Here is a 15,248-nt window from a genome sequence, read left to right on the forward strand (position 1 = left end):
AAGTCCACGTCAGAGCAAGGCGAACGCGGATTGGTTGACTCGGCTCGAGATAAATATTAAACCTGAACATGTATTCAACCCCCAATGGCGTGTTTTTGTAGGCACTAACTCCGCCATTGTTCGTTGTTGATAAAACCTAGTGAAAATGAATGGAAGATTTGTAGGGTTTTTGGATAAACGCTGTAAATAAGGTATGTGGTGAACATAGGCTGAGGATATCTTATACGATTTGAGATAATCTTAATGAGATCATCTTAATCAGCTAATGTCACTATCATCACTTTTTGTTAATTTTGAAGCGTAATTAAAAATAAAAATAAATCACAAAGGCTTCAAAATTCATGAAGGTCATGTTAACTGACTGATATTAGATTAAAGAACAAAACATATAATATCTCCTAAGCCTGAGTTTACCAACCAGGGATGTTGCCTCATATTGTTATACAGTATATATACAAAAGTATGTGAAACACCTTCAAATGAGTGGATTTGGCTATTTCAGCCACACCCGTTGCTGACAGGTATAAAACAAAATCGAGCACAGGTCCATGCAATCTCCATAGACAAACAGTGGCAGTAGAATGGCCTTACTGAAGAGCTCAGTGACTTTCAATGTGGTATCATCATAAAATGCCACCTTTCCAACAAGTCAGTTCGTCAAATTTCTGCCCTGCTAGAGCTGACCCGGTCAACTGTAAGTGCTGTTATTGTGAAGTGGAAACGTCTAAGAGCAACAATAGCAACAATGTTCACCCACGACTACGTGGCTGTGCATGACTCCAACACCATCATTACGTTTGCAGGCAACAACGTTGGTAGGCCTGATCACTGTCAACCATGAGGCAGTCTACAGGTAGGAGGTCAGAGACCTGGCAATGTGGTGCTTAGAGAACAACCTCTCCCTCAATGTCAGCAAGACAAAGGAGCTGACCGTGGACTACAGGAAACGGAGGGCCAACCCACCCTCATTCACATCGACAGGCCTGTAGTGGAGTGGGTTGAGAGCTTCAAGTTCCTCGATGTCCACATCACTAAGCACCTATCATTGTCCAAACACACCAACACCCAACACAGTCGTGAAGAGGGTACAACAATGTCTCTTCCCCCTCAGGAGGCTGATTTTGCATGAGCCCTCTGATCCTCAAAATGTTCTACAACTGCACCATTGAGAGCATCTTGACTGGCTGCATCGCCTCTTGGTACGGAAACTGCATGAAATCTGACCGCAAGGCATTACAAAGGGTATGGCATACAGCCCAGTACATCACTGGGGCCAAGCTCCCTGCCATCCAGGACCTCTGTACCAGGCGGTGTCAGGGGTAGTGTATACAGCCCAGTACATCACTGGGGCCAAGCTCCCTGCCATCCAGGACCTCTATACCAGGCGGTGTCAGGGGTAGTGTATACAGCCCAGTACATCACTGGGGCCAAGCTCCCTGCCATCCAGGACCTCTATACCAGGCTGTGTCAGAGGCCCTACAAATTGTCAAAGACTCTAGCCACCCAAGACATAGACTGTAAAATCTGAAGAGTTCATTGGCTGACTGCTACCCCAAATATAAAATGAATCCCTTAAACTTATTCCATTTTAAATCAACCTTAAGTATATCCTACTATGGTAAACTGATCCGTCTAACCCCAAAGTATGTCTGACAAAATCTTTGTTGTGGAACAAATCTTTGCACGCTCGCACTATTGTAGAATGCATAATAAAACAATTTCATGGTGTTCCAGTGAACAGCTTCTACCGCCAAGCCATACGACTCCTGAACAGCTTCTACCGCCAAGCCATACGACTCCTGAACAGCTTCTACCGCCAAGCCATAAGACTCCTGAACAGCTTCTACCACCAAGCCATACGACTCCTGGACAGCTTCTACCTCCAAGCCATAAGACTCCTGAACAGCTTCTACCGCCAAGCCATACGACTCCTGAACAGCTTCTACCGCCAAGCCATATGACTCCTGAACAGCTTCTACCTCCAAGCCATAAGACTCCTGAACAGCTTCTACCGCCAAGCCATACGACTCCTGAACAGCTTCTACCGCCAAGCCATACGACTCCTGAACAGCTTCTACCGCCAAGCCATAAGACTCCTGAACAGCTTCTACCACCAAGCCATACGACTCCTGGACAGCTTCTACCTCCAAGCCATAAGACTCCTGAACAGCTTCTACCGCCAAGCCATACGACTCCTGAACAGCTTCTACCGCCAAGCCATATGACTCCTGAACAGCTTCTACCTCCAAGCCATAAGACTCCTGAACAGTTTCTACCGCCAAGCCATACGACTCCTGAACAGCTTCTACCGCCAAGCCATGCGACTCCTAAACAGCTTCTACCGCCAAGCCATGCGACTCCTGAACAGCTTCTACCGCCAAGCCATACGACTCCTGAACAGCTTCTACCGCCAAGCCATACGACTCCTGAACAGCTTCTACCGCCAAGCCATACGACTCCTGAACAGCTTCTACCGCCAAGCCATACGACTCCTGAACAGTTGGCTACCTGGACTATTAGCATTGACCCCCTATTTTTTTAATTTTGCACTGACATTCTTCACATTGACTAGACTCTACCTGTCCCTCTGCACCCATCAACACTTGACACCCACGAAGCATCGTTACCCATCGCACCTATCGCACCACAAGCAAGGGGAACAACTACTTCAGAGCGAGTGACCTCACAGAGTGAAACGCAATTAGCGCGCACCACCGCTAACTAGCTAGCCATTTGACATCGGTTACACACACACTCACTGGACTCTACCCACACACTACATACATTCTCACACACACAAAACAAACACACCTGCAAATTGACACCACACACACTCACACATAAACACATTTTTCACACTCTTCACATATGCTGCTGCTACTCTGTTTATTATCTATCCTGATTGCCGGGATAGGCCGTCATTATAAATAAGAATTTGTTAACTACCTTGCCGAGTTAAGTAAAGGTTAAAAAAAAAGATAGCCTCGTCATTTTTACCCCTACCTACAGTTGAAGTCAGAAGTTTACAGACACTTAGGTTAGAGTCATTAAAACTCGTTTTTCAACCACTCCACAAATTCCTTGTTAACAAACTATAGTTTTGGCAAGTCGGTTAGGATATCTACTTTGTACATGACACAACTCATTTTTCCAACTGATGTACCTGTTGATGTATTTCAAGGCATACCTTCAAACTCAGTGCCTCTGCTTGACATCATGGGAAAATCAAAAGAAATCAGCCAAGACCTCAGAAAAAAAATTGTAGACCTTCACAAGTCTGGTTCATCCTTGGGAGCAATTTCTAAACGCCTGAAGGTACCACGTTCAACTGTACAAACAATAGTACGCAATTATAAACACCATGGGACTACGCAGGCGTCATACCGCTCAGGAAGGAGACGCGTTCTGTCTCCTAGAGATTAACATACTTTGTTGTGAAAAGTGCAAATCAATTCCAGAACAACAGCAAAGGACCTGTGAAGATGCTGGAGGAAGTAGGTACAAAAGTATCCATATCCACACTAAAACCAGTCCTATATCGACATAACCTGAAAGGCCGCTCAGCAAGGAAGAAGCCACTGCTCCAAAACCGCCATAGAAAAGCCAGACAACGGTTTGCAACTGCACATGGGGACAAAGATCGTACTTTTTGGAGAACTGTCCTCTGGTCTGATGAATCAAAAATAGAACTGTTTGGCCGTATTGACCATCGTTATGATTGGAGGAAAAAGGGGGAGGCTTGCAAGCCGAAGAACACCATCCCAAACATGAAGCACGGGGGTGGCAGCATCATGTTGTGGGGGTGCTTTGCTGCAGGAGGGACTGGTGCACTTCACAAAATTGGTGGCGTCCTCGCTACATATTCATCGCCAGACCCACTGGCTCCAGGTCATCTACAAGTCCATGCTAGGTAAAGCTCCGCCTTATCTCAGTTCACTGGTCATGATGGCAACACCCACCCATAGCACGCGCTCCAGGAGGTGTATCTCACTGATCATCCCTAAAGCCAACCTCATTTGGCCGCCTTTCCTTCCAGTTCTCTGCTGCCTGTGACTGGAACGAATTGCAAAAATCGCTGAAGTTGGAGACTTTTGTCTCCCTCACCAACTTTAAACACCTGCTATCTGAGCAAATCAAATCAAATCAAATCACATTTTATTTGTCACATACACATGGTTAGCAGATGTTAGTGCGAGTGTAGCGAAATGCTTGTGCTTCTAGTTCTGACAATGCAGTAATAACCAACAAGTAATCTAGCTAACAATTCCAAAACTACTACCTTATAGACACAAGTGTAAGGGGATAAAGAATATGTACATAAAGATATATGAATGAGTGATGGTACAGAGCGGCATAGGCAAGATACAGTAGATGGTATTGAGTGCAGTATATACATATGAGATGAGTATGTAAACAAAGTGGCATAGTTAAAGTGGCTAGTGATACATGTATTACATAAGGATGCAGTAGATGATATAGAGTACAGTATATACAAATACATATGAGATGAATAATGTAGGGTATGTAAACATTATATTAGGTAGCATTGTTTAAAGTGGCTAGTGATATATTTTACATCATTTCCCATCAATTCCCATTATTAAAGTGGCTGGAGTTGGGTCAGTGTGTTGGCAGCAGCCACTCAATGTTAGTGGTGGCTGTTTAACAGTCTGATGGCCTTGAGATAGAAGCTGTTTTTCAGTCTCTCGGTCCCAGCTTTGATGCACCTGTACTGACCTCGCCTTCTGGATGATAGCGGGGTGAACAGGCAGTGGCTCGGGTGGTTGTTGTCCTTGATGATCTTTATGGCCTTCCTGTGACATCGGGTGGTGTAGGTGTCCTGGAGGGCAGGTAGTTTGCCCCCGGTGATGCATTGTGCAGACCTCACTACCCTATGGAGAGCCTTACGGTTGTGGGCGGAGCAGTTGCCGTACCAGGCGGTGATACAGCCCGACAGGATGCTCTCGATTGTGCATCTGTAGAAGTTTGTGAGTGCTTTTGGTGACAAGCCGAATTTCTTCAGCATCCTGAGGTTGAAGAGGCGCTGCTGCGCCTTCTTCACGATGCTGTCTGTGTGGGTGGACCAATTCAGTTTGTCTGTGATGTGTACGCCGAGGAACTTAAAACTTACTACCTTCACCACTACTGTTCCATCGATGTGGATAGGGGGGTGTTCCCTCTGCTGTTTCCTGAAGTCCACAATCATCTCCTTAGTTTTGTTGACGTTGAGTGTGAGGTTATTTTCCTGACACCACACTCCGAGGGCCCTCACCTCCTCCCTGTAGGCCGTCTCGTCGTTGTTGGTAATCAAGCCTACCACTGTTGTGTCGTCAGCAAACTTGATGATTGAGTTGGAGGCGTGCGTGTCCACGCAGTTGTGGGTGAATAGGGAGTACAGGAGAGGGCTCAGAACGCACCCTTGTGGGGCCCCAGTGTTGAGGATCAGCGGGGTGGAGATGTTGTTGCCTACCCTCACCACCTGGGGGCGGCCCGTCAGGAAGTCCAGTACCCAGTTGCACAGGGCGGGGTCGAGACCCAGGGTCTCGAGCTTGATGACGAGCTTGGAGGATACTATGGTGTTGAATGCCGAGCTGTAGTCGATGAACAGCATTCTCACATAGGTATTCCTCTTGTCCAGATGGGTTAGGGCAGTGTGCAGTGTGGTTGAGATTGCATCGTCTGTGGACCTATTTGGGCGGTAAGCAAATTGGAGTGGGTCTAGGATGTCAGGTAGGGTGGAGGTGATATGGTCCTTGACTAGTCTCTCAAAGCACTTCATGATGACGGAAGTGAGTGCTACGGGGCGGTAGTCGTTTAGCTCAGTTACCTTAGCTTTCTTGGGAACAGGAACAATGGTAGCCCTCTTGAAGCATGTGGGAACAGCAGACTGGTATAGGGATTGATTGAATATGTCCGTAAACACACCGGCCAGCTGGTCTGCGCATGCTCTGAGGGCGCGGCTGGGGATGCCATCTGGGCCTGCAGCCTTGCGAGGGTTAACACGTTTAAATGTCTTACTCACCTCGGCTGCAGTGAAGGAGAGACCGCATGTTTTCGTTGCAGGCCGTGTCAGTGGCACTGTATTGTCCTCAAAGCAGGCAAAAAAGTTATTTAGTCTGCCTGGGAGCAAGACATCCTGATCCGTGACGGTGCTGGTTTTCTTTTTGTAATCCGTGATTGACTGTAGACCCGGCCACATACCTCTTGTGTCTGAGCCGTTGAATTGAGATTCTACTTTGTCTCTATACTGACGCTTAGCTTGTTTGATTGTCTTGCGGAGGGAATAGCTGCACTGTTTGTATTCGGTCATGTTACCAGTCACCTTGCCCTGATTAAAAGCAGTGGTTCGCGCTTTCAGTTTCAAGCGAATGCTGCCATCAATCCACGGTTTCTGGTTTGGGAATGTTTTAATCGTTGCTACGGGAACGACATCTTCAACGCACGTTCTAATGAACTCGTACACCGAATCAGCGTATTCGTCAATGTTGTCGTCTGACGCAATATGGAACATATCCCAGTCCACGTGATGAAAGCAGTCTTGGAGTGTGGAATCAGATTGGTCGGACCAGCATTGAACAGACCTCAGCGCGGGAGCTAACCGATCGCTGCAGCTGTACATAGTCCATCGGTAAATAGTCCATCGGTAAATAGCCCACCCAATTTACCTACCTCATCCCCATACTGTTTTTATTTATTTACTTTTCTGCTCTTTTGCACACCAGTATCTCTACCTGCACATGACCATCTGATCATTTATCACTCCAGTGTTAATCTGCTAAATTGTAATTATTCGCCTACCTCCTCATGCCTTTTGCACACAATGTATATAGACTCTTTTTTTTCTTTTTCTACTGTGTTATTGACTTGTTAATTGTTTATTCCATGTGTAACTCTGTGTTGTCTGTTCACACTGCTATTATGCTTTATCTTGGCCAGGTCGCAGTTGCAAATGAGAACTTGTTCTCAACTAGCCTACCTGGTTAAATAAAGGTGAAATAAAAATAGGAGGAAGGAAAATTATATGTATATATTGAAGCAACATCTCAAGACATCAGTCAGGAAGTTAATGCTTGGTCGCAAATGTGTCTTCCAAATGGACAATGACCCCAAGCATACTTGCAAGCAAAGGTGTGGCAAAATGGCTTAAGGACAACAAAGTCAAGGTATTGGAGTGGCCATCACAAAGCCCTGACCTCAATCCTAAAGAACATTTGTGGGCAGAACTGAAAAAGCATGTGCAAGCAAGGAGGCCTAAAAACCTGACTCCGTTACACCAGCTCTGTCAGGAGGAATGGGCCAAAATTCACCCAACTTATTGTGGGAAGCTTGTGGAAGGCTACCCGAAGCGTTTGACCCAAGTTAAACATTTTAAAGGCAATGCTACAAAATACTAATTGAGTGTATGTAAACTTCTGACCCATTGGGAATGTGATGAAAGAAATATTAGCTGAAATAAATAAATAATTCTCTCTACTATTATTCTGACTATTCACATTCTTAAAATAAAGTGGTGTTCCTAACTGACCTAAAACAGGACATTTTTACTAGGATTAAATGTCAGGAATTGTGAAAAACGGAGTTTAAATGTAGTTAGCTAAGGTGTATGTAAACTTCCGACTTCAACTGTACGTGTCTGTCTCTAACCCGTCTAACCTCTATCTACCTACCTGTCTGTCTCTTACCTGTCTAACCTCTATCTACCTACCTGTCTGTCTCTTACCTGTCTAACCTCTATCTACCTACCTGTCTGTCTCTTACCTGTCTAACCTCTATCTACCTACCTGTCTGTCTCTTACCTGTCTAACCTCTGTACATTAGTAAAGTATTCAGACCCGTTGCCTTTTTCCACAAGTTGTTATGTTTTCCTCATCAATCTACACACACTACCCCACAATGACAAATGAAAAACACGTTTTTAGAAATGTTTACAAATGTAGAAAACAAAATAAAAACAATCAAATCAAATGTTATTGGTCACGTACACATATTTAGCAGATGTTATTGCCGGTGTAGCGAAATGCTTGTGTTCCTAGCTCCAACAGTGTAGTAGTGTCTAACGATTCACAACAATAAACACTAATCTTAAAGTAAAAGAATGGAGTTAAGAAATATATAAATCTTAAGACAAGTAATACCAGAGTGACTAAATACAGTACAATAGAATACAGTATATACACATGAGAGGGATAAAGCAGTATGTAAACATTATTAAAGTGACTAGTGATCCATTATTAAAGTGACTAGTGTTCCATTATTAAGGTGGCCAGTGATTCCATGTCTATGTGTATGGGGCAACAGCCTCTAAGGTGCAGGGTTGAGTAGCCGGGTGGTAGCCGGCTAGTGATGGCTATTTAACAGTCTAATGGCCTTGAGACAGAAGCTGTTTTTCAGTCTCTCTGTCCCAGCTTTGATGCGCCTGTATTGACCTCCCTTTCTAGATGATAGTGGGGTGAACAGGCCATGGCTGATGTCTTTGATGATCTTTTTAGGCTTTCTTGTGACATCGGGTGCTGTAGGTGTCCTGGAGGGCAGGCAGTGTGCCCCTAGTGATGCGTTGGGCAGACCACACCACCCTCTGAAGAGCCTTGCGGTTGAGGGCGGTGCAGTTGCCGTACCAGGCGATGATACAGACTGACAGGATGCTCTCTATCTATGCATCTGTAAAAGTTTTTTAGGATCTTAAGCCAAATTTCTTCAGCCTCCTGAGGTTGAAGAAACGCTGTTCTTCATCTGTCTGTGTGGGTGGACCATTTCAGATTGTCAGTGATGTGTACGCCGAGGAACTTAAGGTTTTCCACCTTCTCTTTTGAAGTGCTGTCGATGTTGATAAGTCGGTAAGCCCCCCTGCTGTTTCCTGAAGTCCACGATCAGCTCGTGGGTGCAGAGGGCCCCTGGTTCGAGCCCAGGTAGGGGCGAGGCGAGGGACAGGTAGAGTCTAGTCAGTGTGTTGACATTGAGAGAGGTTGGTTTCCTGTCCCCACTCTGCCAGGGCCCTCGTATTTACATAAGTATCCAGACCCTTTACTCAGTACTTTGTTGAATCACCTTTGCCAGCGATTACAGCCTAGAGTCTTCTTGAGTGTGACGCTACAAGCTTAGCACACCTGTATTTGCGGAGTTTCTCCCATTCTTCTCTGCAGATCCTCTAAAGCTCTGTCAGGTTGGATGGGGAGCATCGCTGCACAGCTATTTTCTGATCTCTCCAGAGATTTTCGATAGGGTTCAAGTCCGAGCACTTGCTGGGCCACCCAAGGACATTCAGAGACTTGTCCCGAAGCCACTCCTGCAGTTGGCTTGGCTGTGTGCTTAGGGTCATTGTCCTGTTAGACAGTTAACTTTCACCCCAGTCTGAGGTCCTGAGCGCTCTGGAGCAGGTTTTCATCAAGGATCTCTGTACTTTGCTCCATTCATCTTTTCCTCGATCCTGACTAGTCTTCCGGTCCATGCCGCTGAAAAACATCCCCACAGCATGATGCTTCCACCAACATGCTTCACCGTAGCCTAGTGCCAGGTTTCCTCCAGATGTGACACTTGGCATTCAGGCTAAAGAAATCAAGTCTGGTTTCATCAGACCAGAGAAACTTGACCAGAGAAAACAATTCAAATTCCTGGTTTTTGCTCTGACATGCACTGTGTGTGTCTTTCCAAATCATGAACAATCAATTGAATTTACAACAGGTGGACTCCAATCTAAAGGATGATCAATGGAAACAGGATGTACCTGAGCTCAATATCAAGTCTCATAGCAAAGGGTCCGAATACTTATGTAAATAAGGTATTTCTGTTTATTATTTTTAATACATTTGCAAACTTCTCCAAATACCTGTTTTCACTTTGTCATTATGGGGTATTGTGTGTAGATTGATGAGTTAACATTTGTACTTGATCCATTTTAGAATAAGGCTGTATAACGTATTTAGCAATGAAGCCACAGAACATCGCTGTTCTCCTTGTGAATAGCCTCATTACTACCTGGTACCCTCCACACTGACTCAGTACTGGTACCCCTCCACACTGACTCAGTACTGGTACCCCTCCACACTGACTCAGTACTGGTACTCCTGCACATTGACTCAGTACTGGTACCCCTGCACATTGACTCAGTACTGGTACTCCTGCACATTGACTCAGTACTGGTACCCCTGCACATTGACTCAGTACTGGTACCCCTCCACATTGACTCAGTACTGGTACCCCTGCACATTGACTCAGTACTGGTACCCCTGCACATTGACTCAGCACTGGTACCCCTGCACATTGACTCAGTACTGGTACCCCTGCACATTGACTCAGTACTGGTACTCCTGCACATTGACTCAGTACTGGTACCCCTGCACATTGACTCAGTACTGGTACCCCTGCACATTGACTCAGTACTGGTAGTCCTGCACATTGACTCAGCACTGGTAGTCCTGCACATTGACTCAGTACTGGTACCCCTGCACATTGACTAAGTACTGGTACCCCTGCACATTGACTCAGTACTGGTACCCCTGCACATTGACTCAGTACTGGTACTTCCTGTATATAGCCTCATTTCTAACTGGTACTCCTGCACATTGACTCAGTACTGGTACTTCCTTCCTTGGGGCGGCAGCGTAGCCTAGTGGTTAGAGCGTTGGACTAGTAACAGGAAAGGTTGCAAGTTCAAACCCCTGAGCTGAGGTACAAATCTATCGTTCTGCCCCTGAACAGGCAGTTAACCCACTGTTCCTAGGCCGTCATTGTAAATAAGAATTTGTTCTTAACTGACTTGCCTGGTTAAATAAAGGTAAAAAAAATAAAAAATATATAGCCTCATTTCTAACTGGTACTCCTGCACATTGACTCGGTACTGGCACCACTGTACATTGAATCAGTTCTGGTTCCCCTGCTCATTGAATCAGTTCTGGTACCCCTGCCCATTGAATCAGTTCTGGTTCCCCTGCCCATTGAATCAGTTCTGGTGCCCCTTGTATATTGCCTCATTACTACCTGGTACTCCTACACTTCTCACCACTTTCCTTCCATTGAAAATGATTAGGAAGCGACGTTTCAAAGTGCTGTGCCTCCCCCAGTGTACATGGGTAGAACTCTTGTTCTCTGTAGCCGAAGGGAGTAAGACGTTTAAATAGGTTAACTCTCGGAAGGCTGCTTGTCCAGACGGCATCGCTAGCCAAGTCCTCAGAGCATGTGCAGACCAGCTGGCTGGAGTATGTACGGACATATTCAATCAATCCAAAAAAGTTAAGTTAACTAAATTACTATTGCCCTGTAGCACTCACTTCTGTCATCATGAAGGGCTTTGAGAAGCTAGTTAAGGATCATATCACCTCCAACTTACCTGACACCCTCGACCCACTTCAATTTGCTTACCGCCCCAACAGATCCATGGATTAAGTAATTTCCATCACACTGCACACTGCCCTATCCCATCTAGAGGAATATCTATGTAAGAATGCTGCTCATCGACTACAGCTCAGTATTTAACACCATAGTACCCTCCAAGCTCATCATGAAGCTCGGGGCCCTGGGTCTGATCCCCACCCTGTACAACTGGGTCCTGGACTTCCTGACGGGCGGCCCCAACGTGGTATTGGTAGGCAACAACCCCTCCGCTACGCTGATCCTCAACACTTCCCCCACAAGGGTGTGTGCTCAGCCCCCTCCTGTACTCCGTGTTCACCCATGAATGGGTGGCCACGTATGTCTCCAACTCAATCATCAAGTTAGTTTGCAGACGACACAACAGTGATAGGCTTGATTACCAACAATGACGAGACGGCCTACAGGGAGGAGGTGAGGGCCGTGAGAGTGTGGTGCCAGGAAAACAACCTCTCCTTCAACGACAACAAAATGAAGGAACTGATCGTGGACTTCAGGAGACAGCAGAGAGAGCACCCCCCCATCCACATCAACGGGGCTGCAGTGGAGAAGGTGAAAAGCTCCTCGGTGTGCACATCACAGACAACCTGAAATGATCCATCCACACAGACAGCGTGATGAAGTAGGCACAACACCGCCTCTTCAACCTCAGGACGCTGAATAAATTTGGCTTGGCCCCTAATACCCTCACAAACTTCAACAGATGCACCATTGAGAGCATACTGTCAAGACTGTTGGTGAAGCTGGTTGAGAGAATGCCAAGAGTGTGCAGAGCTGTCATCAAGGCAAAGGGTGGATTTTTGAAGAATCTCAAATAGAAAATATATTTTGATTTGTTTAACACTTTTTTGGTTACTACATGATTTCAAAGTGTTATTTCATAGTTTTGATGCCTTCACTATTATTCTACAGTAAAAATAACGAAAAACCCTGGAATGAGTAGCTGTTCTCAAACCTTTCACCGGTAGTGTATATACTCAGCAATAGTTTGGAGAAATGCTGGTTAAGTGTGTTACTTCAATCTTTTGTCTTGCCCATTCACCCTCTGAATGACATACATACATAATCCATGTCTCAAGGCTTAAACATCTTTCTTTAACCTGTCTCCTCCCCTTCATCTACATGGACTGAAGTGGATTTAACAAGTGACATCAATAAGGGATCATAGATTTCACCTGGTTTCACCTGGTCAGTCTGCCATGGAAAGAGCAGGTGTTCCTAAAGTTTTGTACACTCAGTGTATGTACTGTATTCTAGTCAAAGCTCATCCTATATACCTTGTGTTGTACACCCTTTTCTATTCATATACTGTCTATACACACATCATATACATACTGTATATATTTATATTCCGGATTCTGACATTGCTCGTTCGGATATTTCTTAATACCTTTATTTTTTGGATGTGTGCGTATTGTGTTGTATTGTTAGACATAGAAACATAAGCATTTCGCTGCACCGGCTAAATATATACAATTTGATTTGCATTGTAATGGGGCTGTGCTAAGCAACATGCGGGATCAAACACTTTAAAAGTGTCCTGTGTTACGCATACCATTCTCTCTATCTGTTTGGAAAGTCGGCTATTTATTCTTCCTCATTATAAAGGGAACTACCTGCACTGAGATGTCAAAAGCTGTTGGCCTTGTGACGTCATACGGGCTAGGTGACGTGGCACCGGGAACATCAGTAGCTACTCCTCAGCAGCACGCTCTTTACCGGGCAGCACCGAGCCGTTCGAGACGACTTTCTTCCCCTCAGGGCTGTACGATCGAGATAATGGCGTCAAATAACAGTCAGGTTGGAAAGTGGGAAGTCGTGAAAAAAAGCAAGAAACCGGGCACCGCCGGCAGCGGAGGGAAAAATCTCGGGGAGAAGAAAACTGGACGGAAAGCTCTGAGCGAATCCAACATGACGAGGACCGACCAGTTTCGTAAGTTTACATGGCTAGCTGCTAGAGAAGGTTACGTTAGCCACCGCCGCTAACTAGCTACCGACATAACCACCACTTATAACTGTCGCTACAACTTAGCTAACGTTACAACTAAGCTGCTAATGTCATAATGTGTGTTTTGGGGTCCGGTTGTGTCTGCCACGTTGGCGGCTAACCTACCGGATGTTCGCTAAGCCACTAGCTAGCATCAGCATATGGCTTAAGATAGCTAACGTACGTTTGCTAATTAGCCAAACTGGAAGTTAGTTGGTTAGCTTGACTAGCCAAGTCAACTTAACGGGTTTGTCAGGTAGCCCCTCCATCCCACTGGTTTGTCAGGTAGCCCCTCCATCCCACTGGTTTGTCAGGTAGCCCCTCCATCCCACTGGTTTGTCAGGTAGCCCCTCCAGCCCACTGGTTTGTCAGGTAGCCCCTCCAGCCCACTGGTTTGTCAGGTAGCCCCTCCAGCCCACTGGTTTGTCAGGTAGCCCCTCCAGCCCACTGGTTTGTCAGGTAGCCCCTCCAGCCCACTGGTTTGTCAGGTAGCCCCTCCAGTTAACTGGTTTGTCAGGTAGCCCCTCCAGCCCACTGGTTTGTCAGGTAGCCCCTCCAGCCCACTGGTTTGTCAGGTAGCCCCTCCAGCCCACTGGTTTGTCAGGTAGCCCCTCCAGTTAACTGGTTTGTCAGGTAGCCACTCCAGCCCACTGGTTTGTCAGGTAGCCCCTCCAGCCCACTGGTTTGTCAGGTAGCCCCTCCAGTTAACTGGTTTGTCAGGTAGCCCCTCCAGTTAACTGGTTTGTCAGGTAGCCCCTCCAGCCCACTGGTTTGTCAGGTAGCCCCTCCAGTTAACTGGTTTGTCAGGTAGCCCCTCCAGCCCACTGGTTTGTCAGGTAGCCCCTCCAGCCCACTGGTTTGTCAGGTAGCCCCTCCAGCCCACTGGTTTGTCAGGTAGCCCCTCCAGTTAACTGGTTTGTCAGGTAGCCCCTCCATCCCACTGGTTTGTCAGGTAGCCCCTCCATCCCACTGGTTTGTCAGGTAGCCCCTCCAGCCCACTGGTTTGTCAGGTAGCCCCTCCATCCCACTGGTTTGTCAGGTAGCCCCTCCATCCCACTGGTTTGTCAGGTAGCCCCTCCAGCCCACTGGTTTGTCAGGTAGCCCCTCCATCCCACTGGTTTGTCAGGTAGCCCCTCCAGCCCACTGGTTTGTCAGGTAGCCCCTCCAGCCCACTGGTTTGTCAGGTAGCCCCTCCAGCCCACTGGTTTGTCAGGTAGCCCCTCCAGCCCACTGGTTTGTCAGGTAGCCCCTCCAGCCCACTGGTTTGTCAGGTAGCCCCTCCAGCCCACTGGTTTGTCAGGTAGCCCCTCCAGCCCACTGGTTTGTCAGGTAGCCCCTCCAGCCCACTGGTTTGTCAGGTAGCCCCTCCAGCCCACTGGTTTGTCAGGTAGCCCCTCCAGCCCACTGGTTTGTCAGGTAGCCCCTCCAGTTAACTGGTTTGTCAGGTAGCCCCTCCAGCCCACTGGTTTGTCAGGTAGCCCCTCCAGCCCACTGGTTTGTCAGGTAGCCCCTCCAGTTAACTGGTTTGTCAGGTAGCCCCTCCAGCCCACTGGTTTGTCAGGTAGCCCCTCCAGCCCACTGGTTTGTCAGGTAGCCCCTCCAGCCCACTGGTTTGTCAGGTAGCCCCTCCAGTTAACTGGTTTGTCAGGTAGCCCCTCCAGCCCACTGGTTTGTCAGGTAGCCCCTCCAGCCCACTGCTTTGTCAGGTAGCCCCTCCAGCCCACTGCTTTGTCAGGTAGCCCCTCCAGCCCACTGGTTTGTCAGGTAGCCCCTCCAGCCCACTGGTTTGTCAGGTAGCCCCTCCAGTTAACTGGTTTGTCAGGTAGCCCCTCCAGCCCACTGGTTTGTCAGGTAGCCCCTCCAGCCCACTGGTTTGTCAGGTAGCCCCTCCATCCCA

General features: G+C 47.0%; 1 protein-coding gene across 2 annotated transcripts in view; it reads left to right on the top strand.

Annotated features, from left to right (window-relative positions):
• The first annotated feature begins 13,005 nt into the window (after positions 1–13,005).
• Positions 13,006–15,248, top strand: part of tmem214 (transmembrane protein 214) — a 67,754-nt gene continuing 65,511 nt past the window's right edge. The window contains exon 1 of one of the 2 annotated variants that reach the window (XM_042301146.1): positions 13,006–13,297. Coding sequence is in view for 1 of the 2 variants with exons in the window: in XM_042301145.1 (XP_042157079.1) it covers positions 13,144–13,297 (154 nt within the window). In the remaining variant the exon portion in view is untranslated. The remainder of the gene's footprint in view (positions 13,298–15,248) is intronic. The other variant, XM_042301145.1, reaches the window with a different exon arrangement.

Source organism: Oncorhynchus tshawytscha, linkage group LG18, assembly GCF_018296145.1.
Source record: "Oncorhynchus tshawytscha isolate Ot180627B linkage group LG18, Otsh_v2.0, whole genome shotgun sequence".
NCBI lineage: Eukaryota > Metazoa > Chordata > Actinopteri > Salmoniformes > Salmonidae > Oncorhynchus > Oncorhynchus tshawytscha.